The sequence below is a fragment of the Quercus lobata genome, chromosome 4, assembly GCF_001633185.2.
Source record: "Quercus lobata isolate SW786 chromosome 4, ValleyOak3.0 Primary Assembly, whole genome shotgun sequence".
NCBI lineage: Eukaryota > Viridiplantae > Streptophyta > Magnoliopsida > Fagales > Fagaceae > Quercus > Quercus lobata.
In genome coordinates this window covers 42,551,319-42,564,255 of record NC_044907.1, presented here as the reverse complement: position 1 = coordinate 42,564,255, position 12,937 = coordinate 42,551,319, and the positions used below count along the sequence as shown (strand labels likewise).

Here is a 12,937-nt window from a genome sequence, read left to right as displayed (position 1 = left end):
TGTGTAAGTAAGGACAATTTTCATTAAAAAAAAAGAAAGATCTGCGGACAATTCAAGACAGTAGCAAATTACAAAGCATGTTGTACGGCACACTGAGACAGGCAAGATTTATAGGACTTTATAATGAATAGGTATTACAAATTTGTATTCAAGCAACACACACACCATAAAAAAAAAAAAATAATAATAATAATAATAATAATAAAAACCTGTTTGTACAAGGACTAATGGTTTGAGGTAGTTCCAAGAAGAAGACTCTCCCAACATATTTCATGAGATAAGGAAATCTAGGAGACCATTAGGCAATCTTAATTTATTTTCTTATAAAGGAAGACTCCCCATATATTAATTAATCCGAAAGAATCTGTTTGTACTCCGTGAGCAGCAATGGGAGATCATCCATACGTAACTGGAAATCATCAAAGAAGTTGTGATCAATGAAAGAAGAGGAAAGTATGGAAGTCAAGAATTTGAATCACACATTGCACTAAAGCATGAGTAAATAAGCAAACCATGAAGGATAATTTAGATGAAAGTTATATTCAATCAGTACATTAATTAGTCCAGCATGTAAACCATGTATAAATATTAAAATAAAATTTTTCCGTTAGTGAAACATTAATTCAGAGAGCAAGATCACTATATATAATGCGGATTCGCACTTGCAAAATGATTTGTGTATTAAGGATCATTTAGGTACTAAAATGCATGGTGGACAAATATTAAAAATTTTATATGTAAGAATAGAGCATGACTTAATGCCATCTAGATATCAAAATCACCCAAGCCCTATAAAAAATTTGTACAGCTGTCCATAACATCCAAATTGTTTTCTTGCTAGAAAATAGATGGGAGCATGTACATTCAATAAAGGGTGTCATATTTTTCTCAGCAAAAAGTGGCTTAAGCCTTAGATTGCATAACAAAGATCCCCATGATGTTGGTATGCATCATAATGAGGGTCAGTTGGGGGAAATGAGTTCATTAATTAAATACCTTGGGCATGAAATACCCAGACATGAGTACATCAGATCAAAGGTGTTCCTGGATCCCCATTCCAATCGGTCACTGAGTCCTATTGAGGGTGGAGATAAGATGAGGTGGTGTTTGGGGTCGAAGGGGGATATTGATATAAAATCCTTTTATGGTGCATTGAGGGGATCTAGCTCTATTACTTTTCCTTGGAAGGGTGTGAAGGCTCCATGTCGTGTCTTTTTTTGTTTGGACAACTATATGGGGGAAGGTTCTCATAACAGACCATTTGAGGAAAAGAGGCTTCACTATTATGGATTGGTGTTGCCTTTGTAGATGTAATGGGGAGAGTGTGGATCATCTGCTCCTACATTGTGGTGAAGTATCTCAATTATGGAGCTTTGCCCTTATAGATCTTTTGGTGTTTATTGGATTCTACCTATGAGGGTTATCGGCTTATTGGCCAGTTGGAGGAATTGGTTGGGGAAGCATTCTTCAAATGTTTGGAGTTTGGACATTGTGTGATTTATTTGGAGGGAGAGAAATAATCGAATATTTGAAGATTCGGTGTTTTCTAGGGATAAGATCTTAGCTTTGTTTGCGACCACTTCGTTTGATTGGTCTCATGAATGGGGATTTACTTCTTCAAAATCCATTATGCTGTTTTTAGATTCACTTTCTTATTGTACATAAGTTGTTTTGTTTTCCTTTGTTGCTTGTACATATTTCCTTCGTTTACTTCATCTCTTTGATGAAGTAATTTCTTTTTGAAACAAATTTTTCTTACCTATTAAAAAGATATACCAGTTACCCTCTCTCTCTCTCTCTCCACCAAATCATTTGTTTCTTATTTTGCAGAACTTCTCTCTAATGTCTCTCCTTTGATGGCTCTAAACTTGCTAAGCCAATCTCAAACCACTTGCAATTGGCTAGGGTCATCTGCATTCCTACTAAACACTGAATTGGAAATGATCTAAAAAGTTCCTCCACAAATCCAAATGATGCTAATGGGTCCAGGCATCTTAATACTAGAATGATGATTTAATTTGACAAACCAAACAAACCACAGGGAGGGTCCAGAACTATATCTGATTAAAAAGTAAAATAAAAAAGTATATTTGGGGCATATTCCTCCATTCCAAAGCAAGAATTATACGTCTAAATTTAAATTTTTTACGTTTTATTTGTTAGAAAGTCAAATATTGACCATGAATAACCAAATAAAAATTAATACACTGAGCTCTTAATGACATGAATATCGTATCTTTACTTTCTATATGCATATTGATGGTGGGGAACGTTTGAATAGGCATTCGATGCTTTTTTTATTTCATCCAAAAAAAGTTACTTAAATAAAGCTTCTAATACCTACATGCATGGAAAATAAAGGTGTTAGCCCAAAGTCAGCTCAAAAGGAAAAAGGAAAAAAGAAAGACTTGGGTCTAAAAGCCTTGAATGGTTAATACCTGAGAGGCATTTTTAATATGATAAAACCGATAAGCATCTTTTCCAAGCAAACCAACTTCAGCAGAATGCAGATCAGATCCATCATTAGCCCTGTCACTGTTAAAACCCAGAGAACCAGGAAAAGGATTACTTGAACTAAGTTCTGAAGTAGAAAAATCAACCAAATACAGGTGTGAAGCACTCAAATTGAATTGAAAACCCTCAAGGATATATCTGGAGAGATCATACAACAGTGAAGAGAAAAATATTTGAAAAAACATCTCTATGCAAAGTTAAACTGATATGCACCCAATTTTAAACAGAAATGCAATAATTGTTGTTAATGTTATGGATAATAGTTGGAGGCTGAGATGGCCAAGAAAAGTTTAGGAGTCTTTCATGTTAATTCCTCTAATATTATAATGCTTTTATGGCGATCACCCTGTTCTGAAATTTCTAGAACCATCCTTCATTTAGTCAGTGGGTAGTACAATGACTCAAAACACTAAATCAATCTACGCCTTTGAATGTACAAGCCATTGTCATCTTCCAAAACAAAAAGATAGGGGTCGTTTACTTGGATTCCATAAGGTCACTTGAAAGCTAGAGAAAGTAAAAAATTGCCCCCCTTCCCCTGCCCCACCCCCACCCCACACCCCCCCCCCCCCCCCCCAAAAAAAGAAAAAAAGGCGCAGACACTCTATTTCAAGTTATCACTTGCATAGCTAGAAGATAATCTAGCATTGAGAGATGTCAGCTGTTATGATTTAAGTGAACATAAACAAGTGATGGCGCAAAACTTTTTCTTACAATTGATGACGGGCTATCAAACGTTGGTAGTCACGAAGCAAGGGCCCAAACTCCTTAAGTGGTATAGACCTTGGTATAGCCTTCCTCCAGTGATCCCGAAGTGCTTCAATTGCCTTTTTACGACCAAAAAAAAATTCAGTTAAAAAAAGCTAAGAGGTGAATAACAAAGTAAACCAAATTTTCTTCAATTTGTTAAACCTGCAAATTACTAGACACTCTTTCTCCAAACAAACTTGATGCTAGTTCAAGGAATTCTTTATCTTCCAACTCATCTACAATTGGAAACCCAGGACTAGAGAGTGAAACTGAAATTTCTAATCTTCTTTGTAACTCTGAGACAGCAGATTGTTCCCTTTGGCTTCCCTGTCCAACATATGGAAAGATCATTCGCATGATTAAAATCTTAAATTTAACTAGGTACAAGGTGGGCTGTAAAAATAATCATAACACATCAAAAGAATATTAAACTTAAAAGGACGAGTACAAAATTGATTATGGTTCAAACTCGATTTTGGACCAAAAGCTTAAATGTTGTTTATGTAAAGGGAAATTTATACTTAGAAGGATGAGTATAAACTCAATTTTGGTTCAAAATTTGTTTACATAACGGGAATTTATAGTGAAACTTAACAATGTCCATACAAATACTTAAACTTGTAATAATACCATGGTTTAAACTTCAACTACCATTTGGACTTTGGTTGATGCAGAAATTCCATAAATTTATAAACTTTGTGTATGTTCAGAAACCCGCTACCAGAATGCATCAATGACATAAGATGCACCAGACCAAGAGTTCTCAAAACAATACATTTATCAAAAGGCCAATTCCCTTATATGTGCTCTCGTCTGCATAAGTTATGGAACAGGTCACTACAGACATTGGCATCTGATGCATACCTCTACTTTGTTGCAATTTTTTTTTTTTTTTTTTGGGTTACCAAAAAATTGAAATTTAATAAGTTAAACTATTTTTTGTTACCATTTATTGCAAATTCATAGTTTAAAAGTTCAATATGAAATTGGCAAAAAGATTCAGTCTACTTGAAACAAATACAAGGTAAGGAGATTGCTTGAGCTCCTTGGTCAACAAGCTCAATAGAAAACGCTAGGTGTCATTAAAAGTAGCAGCAGTTATACCTCGAGTGCAGATTGGACATTATTATTTGCTATTGCAGCATCCTTATTTTCAGGAATATCATTGGGTGGAGATGCAGTGAACCGCTTTGCAATAGGGTCCTCTACAAAACAAGCAGAGTTGACAAAAATTTATTCCACATAGAATCTGCAGAAGTAGAAGTTGATCCATTGGCTTAAATATAATCAAAACCTGTTTGACTTGGGGCCTGGTCATCATTAATTAAAAACCTAATTTCAATTTAATAATGTTACATGAAAACACAAAACTTGCCCTCAACACTATTCTTATAGAAGGGGATGTCATTTGAGGTAGAGATCATTGACAAAAATACTTCTAGTTAAATTGTTACCATGGAAATATGCACCTAACCACATCATAAAGTGTGATATAATAAAATAACATGGCATTGCATACAACATTATGCAATTCCTTACAGAGTAGGAAAAAGATTACAGTGCCTGACCATCATAACTGAAAACCTAACTTCAATTTTATAATCATATGTTGTATAATAAAAGTCAGGTCATCCAAGCCGTGGTTAGGCAAGTGTCCATCTTCTCTATGCAACAAGTAACTACAATCTCCTTGCGCCAAGTGGCTGCCCTTTATTAAAGACTTGAATAAATTACATAATTTCCCTATAGTTCGTGGTTATTACAAATTAGTCCCTAAATTTTAACTAGAATCATTAACTTTTTTTAAATTGTTACAATTCACACCTCTCAATTTGTCTCTATCAACTAAAAGTAACAGCTATTCGTATAAGTTGTGACTAATACATCTTAACATAACCATTTCATGTGAAACTATAAGACCTCTAGTAGACTAAACGAAAATAGTAAAATTGCGTAATAATTGGTCATTTAGTTATTGGAGCCTCTTTTTTTGCCAAAGTTTATTTTTTATTTTTGATAATTCAATAGTTAACAAATGTGGGAGGTGGCCGCATGTTGGGAGGATGAGGGAAGGGAGGGTGGCGAGGGTTGGGGTTGACTAGAAGCGGAGAATGGCGGGGGGGCGGGGTGCGGGGCTATGGGTGTAGGGGGCGTGGGGGGTATACTGGTTGGCAGGCGTGCGCGTGGGCCTGGAATAGGGGATGTGTGGTTGGTTTGTGCCTAATCTTGGTCTTTGTTTTTGGGAAAATTCCAGAAGGTGTCAATTAAATTGCAAGGCTTTGGTCCTATTGCCAGCTTCAAAACCGTTTTAAAAAATACTAAAAACATTATTCATACTACTAATTAGTTTTTTTAGATCTAATATTAAGTTACCAAAATTATATATTATTTTAATTTTAATTGCTTTCAATTTTTGTTTTAATAATTAAAAATTTGGGTTTTACACTTTGTACTTGCATTATGTGGACTCTTATAAGTTATTAAAAATTATCTAACATAGTTGCTTTCTGCCGAAACCTCTATTTTCCATTTTTTAAAAAAAAAAAAAACAAACAAAGAAAAAAACTACTCTGATTAAAAACAAATTATCAAAAAGTTTCAATTTGTCATGTAACTTAAAACCATTATTATATTATTTGATTTTAACAATATTATTGAAATATTTTCTTTAGTTTGGATATAATTCTTAATTAAGCAGTGCATCATGAGATTTATTAGAAATATTTACTTAATTAAATAGCCCCATCCCCTCCCCACCCCAAGAGCACTTGAACCTGGGTCCTAAAACCTCCCCCCCCACCCAAGCCTTATGGCTTAGGGAAGTACCAACTCGCCCAACATGCCAGTGCATCATGCGTGCTAACAGTAGTGTTACATAAACCAAATAACTAGACATAATCAAGATTCATAAAAATCAATCACTTGCATAACATATTTTGGTAATTCAACAAAATCCCTTCTAGCTAATCATTATGATAGAAAATGAATGTAATCTAAAGAGGAAATGATATTGCATACAACATTCTGTAAATTCTCCAATCAAAAGATCTGTTGGAGACAAACTGATGTATTATCAAGAAGATTTTGTCATACAAGAATCAAATTAACGGTTTGGATGTTTAGAAATTATCCCAGTGAAAATCTGAAAAGAAAAAAGGTATCATTTATCAAACAACAACTAAATGACTCAATAAATAAAGTAATTCAAAGCAAATCGGTACCTTCTGGGACCAACCACCACAGATCACCAAAGGTTGATTTGCCATCAAACCCACCAATTAATAGATGACGTGAACCAATAGACGTCATAGAGTGGTATGCCCGGGCAGCAGGGGGCTCGTTGCCAGTCGGTAAGCGCTTCCATTGTGCAGACACTAATTGCAAAAAAGAAACACAATTTTTTCAATAAACAACTACATATGAAACAGTAATTTCTATAGCTTGTTTCAACCATGCTAGCAAAATTTCACTGATGAAATGTTGAAACTGGTTTTACAGGTGTTGCTGTTATTAATATTATCATTTCTTTATAGAAAAAAAGAAGTAAAAATCAACATGTGAAAGTTGCAAGCATATCATATATCCACTTTTCAGTTCCGCTAGTAACAAAAAGGACCATAAAAAATACAGTCATACACCATGTTTCTTCATCAAAGAAGTCTGTAAGTTACACTTTGTGTGTTGCTTATTTCTAAAACAAGTTATGAAAAATCTTTGTTACAACATTGGGGCTTTTCCATGAAACCAAACAACGCATGCATTATTGTCAGATAATCAAAACCATTTTTGGCTATAACACATTTGAACAGCCCCCACTAGGTATCTTGTGAGGTGCATGTCCATAGAGAAACCATGTAGAAAAAAGTAAAATGTTCCACTAATGTCCTTTAATCTATAGTTCTGAAAATGACCTCTCTCACACCACTATTTTTTTTTTTTTTTTGAATTTAAAAGGCACAATGTAATTTCACAAGTAAATGTCACACTTCGAAGAAAACTGTTTAAAAAATAAAAACAAACAACTTCATACAGGTAATAATCAGAATATCTATAGCAAAAACAATATAGAAGGTTCATTAACATCATGATAACACATCCAGCACATATCTGCTAGGAATCCAACCAGCAAAGTTGTAAAGCACTCACACCGATCTAAAACAATGCTGTCATTGTAATAAATGTCATAACGACTCAACCAACCACCAGTCCCATGACCTCCAAATAACAACAGCTGCAAAGAAAAAATTTTAGCAGTAACATACAAGGAACTATAAAGAAAAAAGTTTCAGCATTGACAACACATGAACAGAAATCAACAAGAAGAATATAAAGGCTGCTGAAGACGTCATTACATAGTGCCCTCCGGAGGTCACAGTATGACCACAGCGAGGAGAAGGAGCTTGACCTGGAAGCTTCAACTGGGTCCATCCAGGCGTTTCATTCTCTTCCTTCCACAACAAAGAAATGACATAAATTCAACTTAGTTTACAAAAGAACTTCTAATAGAACTATTTTTATTATTCTCTAACACTCAAGAACTGACTGAGAAATATCAATTCAAAAAAGGCATATGCAGGCAAGGATTTCTTATAAGTACTTATTAGAAGACAGAAATACACCTCATTGTCAAATAAACATGGACTTCTCCACAAATTAAATTCAGAGAACAGTTTCTTAATAGTATTTATCAGAAACAAATTTACACAATACATCCATTAATCTATAGAAGAGATTCATTCATTTTACGCATCTTTTGGCAGATGGCTTTGTACACTGAGATTCCAACCACTGCTTTCAACATATTTATTCTTCAAGAATATTTCCAAATTAGAGCCACATTGGATTTCTTGTGTGTATATATCACACATCAGTGTTATCATGTTCCATGTAGCATTGGCAGGTAAAATCCATCACATAGATTGGGATCTATATCTACTACATGAATGGAAGTCTAACACCAGAACTGTGTATTACATTACTTTTAGGAATTCATTATCTGCCATATCATTATGTAATTATAACTGCAATCCATTGCAATCATTCTATTCACAATAATGGATTGGTACCTTAGTCACAGTATCTTTTCAAGACAGGTGATCTTCCACATGTTTTGTAAAGGAACTAAGAATATTATGTTGATATACACTTGATCTTGAACTTGTGGAATAACATATTAAGAACAAAGAAATATGTAACCCAAATGAAATTATGAAATCAAGAAAAAGAGATTTGCCAAGCATAATGCAAAGCAAAGCTATATGATATATGCCACAACACCACTCACATCAATTTATTTGATGAAAATTTTAGAATACGTTCAGATTACTAAAGAGGATTAGAAAAAAAGGGAAGGAAAAAAAAAAAAAGAAGAAAACAAAAGTAACTATTAACCTTCTTCAATAAGACCCTTCAAGCCCCATAAATCACCCATAATTGGCCCACCACCTCCTATTTAAGTCAAGAAAAAGCAGCCGTGTCAGTTAGAAACATCTTAAATGAACACAAGCAAGTAAATAACCTACTATATAAGTATCTGAAACGTAATTAATTTAAACATTCTTTATAATAATTCACAGCATAGATGCCTTTAGTAACAGAGATATAAGAAGTATCTGAAATGACAAAGTTGATAACAATGGTATCAAATGTACATCTCTCTGCACCCTCACAAAAAATGGCAACTTTTGAATACAATTTTTTATTATTATTATTTTTTTTTGATAGGTAAAGAAAGAAGCAAGAAACAAAGTAAATGCAAAATTTTAAATTCAATAATGACTCATCACCAAACATTGTTTCTAAGCAATTATAAAACCTAATCCCTATGTGAGCAGACAGAATGCTACTTCACCTCTGCCACCATAGACAAGCAACCTTTTCTCCACCATAGTAGCTGTGTGGCCACATCTAGGTGGTGGTAATGATCCAGATACCGACAGCTCCATCCATTCTAGTGATACTGTTTCACAGAGCAAATCATATAGAATCTACTTTTAGTTTCCACCATTATAAAACATTCTCTCCTTAAATTTTTCAGGAAGAGAACATAAAATAAATCTGAAAAGACATAGAAAAGAGGTTACTTGTGTCCAAGACATACACATCTGATAACCACCTTTTACCATCCCAGCCACCATACCTGCACTCAATCACATCTTGCTTTATATAAAGTTGTGGAGAAAATCATTCCGCTTTTTTGTTTTTTGATAAGTCAAATACCTAAGATCTACACCAGTTATTTGACGAATAACGCTGCAGAGAGAAATATTGACACTCACATAACAATTTTCCGGTTCCCAATGGCTGAAGCTGCAGCAAAATCTCGTGGTGAAGGTAAGTCACCAAAACTGGTGAGCTCAGACCACTGCCATATATCTGGAATAAACATAACTTCCATAAATCCCGGTAAGTCGTAAAACAAGCACTAGTATATGAATTTTGTGACACATCAATCATTACTATGTTTTCCTGAAGCTGCTATATAAGATTCTTACCTGTATCTAGAACCCAAAAGTCACCCAACCTGAAAATCCATCCTCAGCATTAATAACAAGACTGAATTTAGAGCTACAAAGCACAAAACCCATGGACAGCAAGCATAAAGTAGAGCATGTGCACAAACCTTTTGCTACCATAACGCCCACCAAATATGAACATGTGACAATCAATTGCAACAGCAATGTGAAATGCCCGTGGGCTTGGACCTACCTGGTCCTCAGGCCCACTTCCAGTGCACTCTGGCTGAAACCAAAGTTTGTTATCTGAAGATCAAAAACCAAGGATTGAGAATCTGGAATCACATTCAAACCCCACCCCCCCCCCCCCCCTCTCTCCCAAAAAAAGGTCAAGCAGCACTAAATTAATGTATGCTAGTGTATCCTCTGTCTCTTTCTCTGAAACACACATGCACACTCCCCAAATACAGTCACTATATTAACATATTGTAGCTAGGGTGAATAAAAATTCATGAAAGAGACCCACAGGCTCCAGGTTAAGTCTTCAATTTGGAACCATAACTAATTCTCTCCCAGGAACAATAATACCCTAGGGGCCAGGGTGCCCCAGAAGAGCAATACAATCAAGAGGCCCAAAATTAATGCATGTCTATATCCACTTTGTCTGTCTGAAATTCACATTAGGGCTAGTCAAGCCCACCCAAGCACGAGCTGCGTGACCAATGCCACCTGACCCAGACCAATCCAAAGGCTTGTGGTTGACTTGGAGGGCCAGGGCAAGCAAGCATTAGGGGGTAGCTTTTAATTTCTTTGGTATTTCAGGCATGTCTCATGTGAGGTAATTGAAAACCTAAGGACCCCAATCTGAGCGAAAAATTTATATATTTAAGATAGATGAACCCAATCCTTCTCTCTCTCTCTCTCTCTGTGTAGTGACAAACATGTAGATGGTCTTCCTCTACTTTCCCCTTTTATTTTAATTGGCAAGTTTTCGCACACACAAAGTGGGATTTTGAACCCTGGCGCTTACCCTCCACCGTTTTTTATGCTCTACCAATTTGTTCTCAGTTCTTACCCTCCACCGTTTTCTCCCTCTCTTCAACTTACCCTCTACCCCATTTTCCTTAATCTATTTGGCTTGTGAGAAAATGCGTAAAAAATGAGAGAACATATCAGATTCCTTAAAACCCGAGATTCAACTGATAACCAACCATCCTATTAACACTTGTTAACAGGTGGTTACACTCATCTTGTCGGTCAAACAACAGGTGGAGGCATCCTTCACATAACAGGATTCAGTAGACCGGTGATTTGACAACCTCCCCCCCACCCCCCGGAACCTCCTCTCTCAACCCAAGCCCAAACAATCTGTGATCTCCCTTAACTCACATACACACCAAATAGAATAACAACAACCAAGCTTTCTCTCCTCGTGCTTTGCTTCCCACCATTGTCCATGTCTCCACAGTTATACTAGTACTCAAATCCGGAAAATCAGATTCAAAGCTGAGTTCCTTTTTTTTTTAATCATTGTTTTATTTTCTATGTGATTTTGTTTATGAGTTTGGCTTCATTTTTGCCGTACTAATTTTTTTTTGTTTTGTTTATCTTCTTAAAAAAATAACCTATGATCACCTATAAAATATAATTAAGAAAAGCAAAAAAAAAAAAAAAAAAGTGAACAAAACAGTAAATACAAAGAATTTGAAAGAATGATAAGGAAAACACAGATTAAGAACAAAGCCAAGATCAGAAAAAGAAAAGAAAAGAAAAAATAGTACCAACATCGTAGACCACGATATCGCTGAGAAACTTCTTGTCAACAAGTCCACCGAACACGACCACCTTCGATTTGCCGATGTTGACCGCGGTGTGACCACTGAGAATATCCCAAAAAAGTCAATCAAGAAGCAATCTTGGAAAATAATACAAAGTGTCAAAAACACAGAGAGAGAGATAGAGAGAGAGAGAGTTTGCGTGAGTGCCTGCGAGGTTGGGGAGGAGTGCCACCGAAATCGGAAGAAGAAGCTCGAACCCAGTAATGCATTTTTTGTCTTCTCTCTCTGAGTGTGTGTGTGTCTTCACTCACTGATTGGTCCAAAGTCCAAAGGTTTCAATGAAGAAGGAGTTATCAATCCAATTTTGTCACAAATTTTGCCTTTCAGGGCTGAATGTGAGGCCAAAATGGCCAACTGACCCTAAAATTGTAAGTATATAGTTAGTAGGTTCCGTTTACAAACATTATAAATTTCTAGCATCTCGAGTTGTGAAGACTCGATTTTGGGACTATAAATCGAGTCTTTCAAACTCGATTTATATGCTTGGACCAGTTCTGATGTGGCATTTTTTTGACGTGGATGTCCACCTGGAAATCGAGTCTCTAAGACTCGATTTCTACAGCTATAAAGACCACTCAGACCAAACGAAAAGCCCAGAGAAAAACCCAGAAAAAAAATGAAAAAAGAAAAAGAAAACAGAAACAGAAAGGGAGAGAAGATCGAGATCGGAGACCCAGGCGCGCGCGGCATGACCAGAAACTGACCAGCGACCCAGGCTCGCGCGAGACCCAGGCGGCCTGGGGCTCGCGCCGGCCTGGGGTGCGCGCGAGCCTAGGTCGCGCGCGGCCTGGGTCTCGCCCGAGCCTGGGTCGCGCGCGGCCTGGGTCTCGCCCGAGCCTAGGTCGCGCGCTGCCTGGGGCTCGCGCAAGCCCCTGGCTGCGCGCGACGCTGGCCGGCGCGAACCCCAGGCCGCGCGCGACGCTGGCCGGCGCGAGCCCCAGGCCGCGCTGGTGAGGTTCTCTGTTTCTCTCCCTCTGATCTGATCTGAGTAGATGTGTGTTTCTCTTTCCCTCCCTCTGATCTGATCTGATCTGCGTAGTGAAATTTCTTAAATTTGTTTTGGGTAGCTGTGTATTTCGGCATGTAGATACTTGGAATTTTTTTAAAAAAAATTTCGGTTTGAAATCGAGTCTCTAAGACTCGATTTCCAGGTGGACATCCACGTCAAAAAAAGGCCACATCAGAACTGGTTGAAGAATGCAAATCGAGCCTCAAAGACTCGATTTATAGTTCCAAAATCGAGTCTTTAACACTCGAGATGCTAGAAATTTAAAATGTTTGTAAACAGAACCTACTAACTATATACTTACAATTTTAGGGTCAGTTGGCCATTTTGGCCCTGAATGTGATCATCACACTCCTCTATTGCACCAATTAAAT

At 36.6% G+C, this 12,937-nt stretch overlaps 1 protein-coding gene across 1 annotated transcript; it reads right to left on the bottom strand.

The window, feature by feature from the left end:
- Nucleotides 1-107: 107 nt before the first annotated feature.
- Nucleotides 108-11,890, bottom strand: LOC115984124 (protein GLUTELIN PRECURSOR ACCUMULATION 3). Its single transcript, XM_031107039.1, has 16 exons — nucleotides 11,705-11,890; nucleotides 11,501-11,598; nucleotides 9,887-10,025; nucleotides 9,759-9,787; nucleotides 9,543-9,639; nucleotides 9,348-9,403; nucleotides 9,116-9,223; nucleotides 8,656-8,712; nucleotides 7,617-7,708; nucleotides 7,411-7,495; nucleotides 6,486-6,638; nucleotides 4,369-4,469; nucleotides 3,427-3,591; nucleotides 3,229-3,341; nucleotides 2,439-2,535; nucleotides 108-409 (listed from the first exon to the last, which is right to left on the bottom strand). The coding sequence occupies exons 1-16, from the start codon at nucleotides 11,764-11,766 to the stop codon at nucleotides 350-352; spliced, it is 1,512 nt and encodes a 503-aa protein (XP_030962899.1). The 5' UTR covers nucleotides 11,767-11,890; the 3' UTR covers nucleotides 108-349.
- Nucleotides 11,891-12,937: the final 1,047 nt, after the last annotated feature.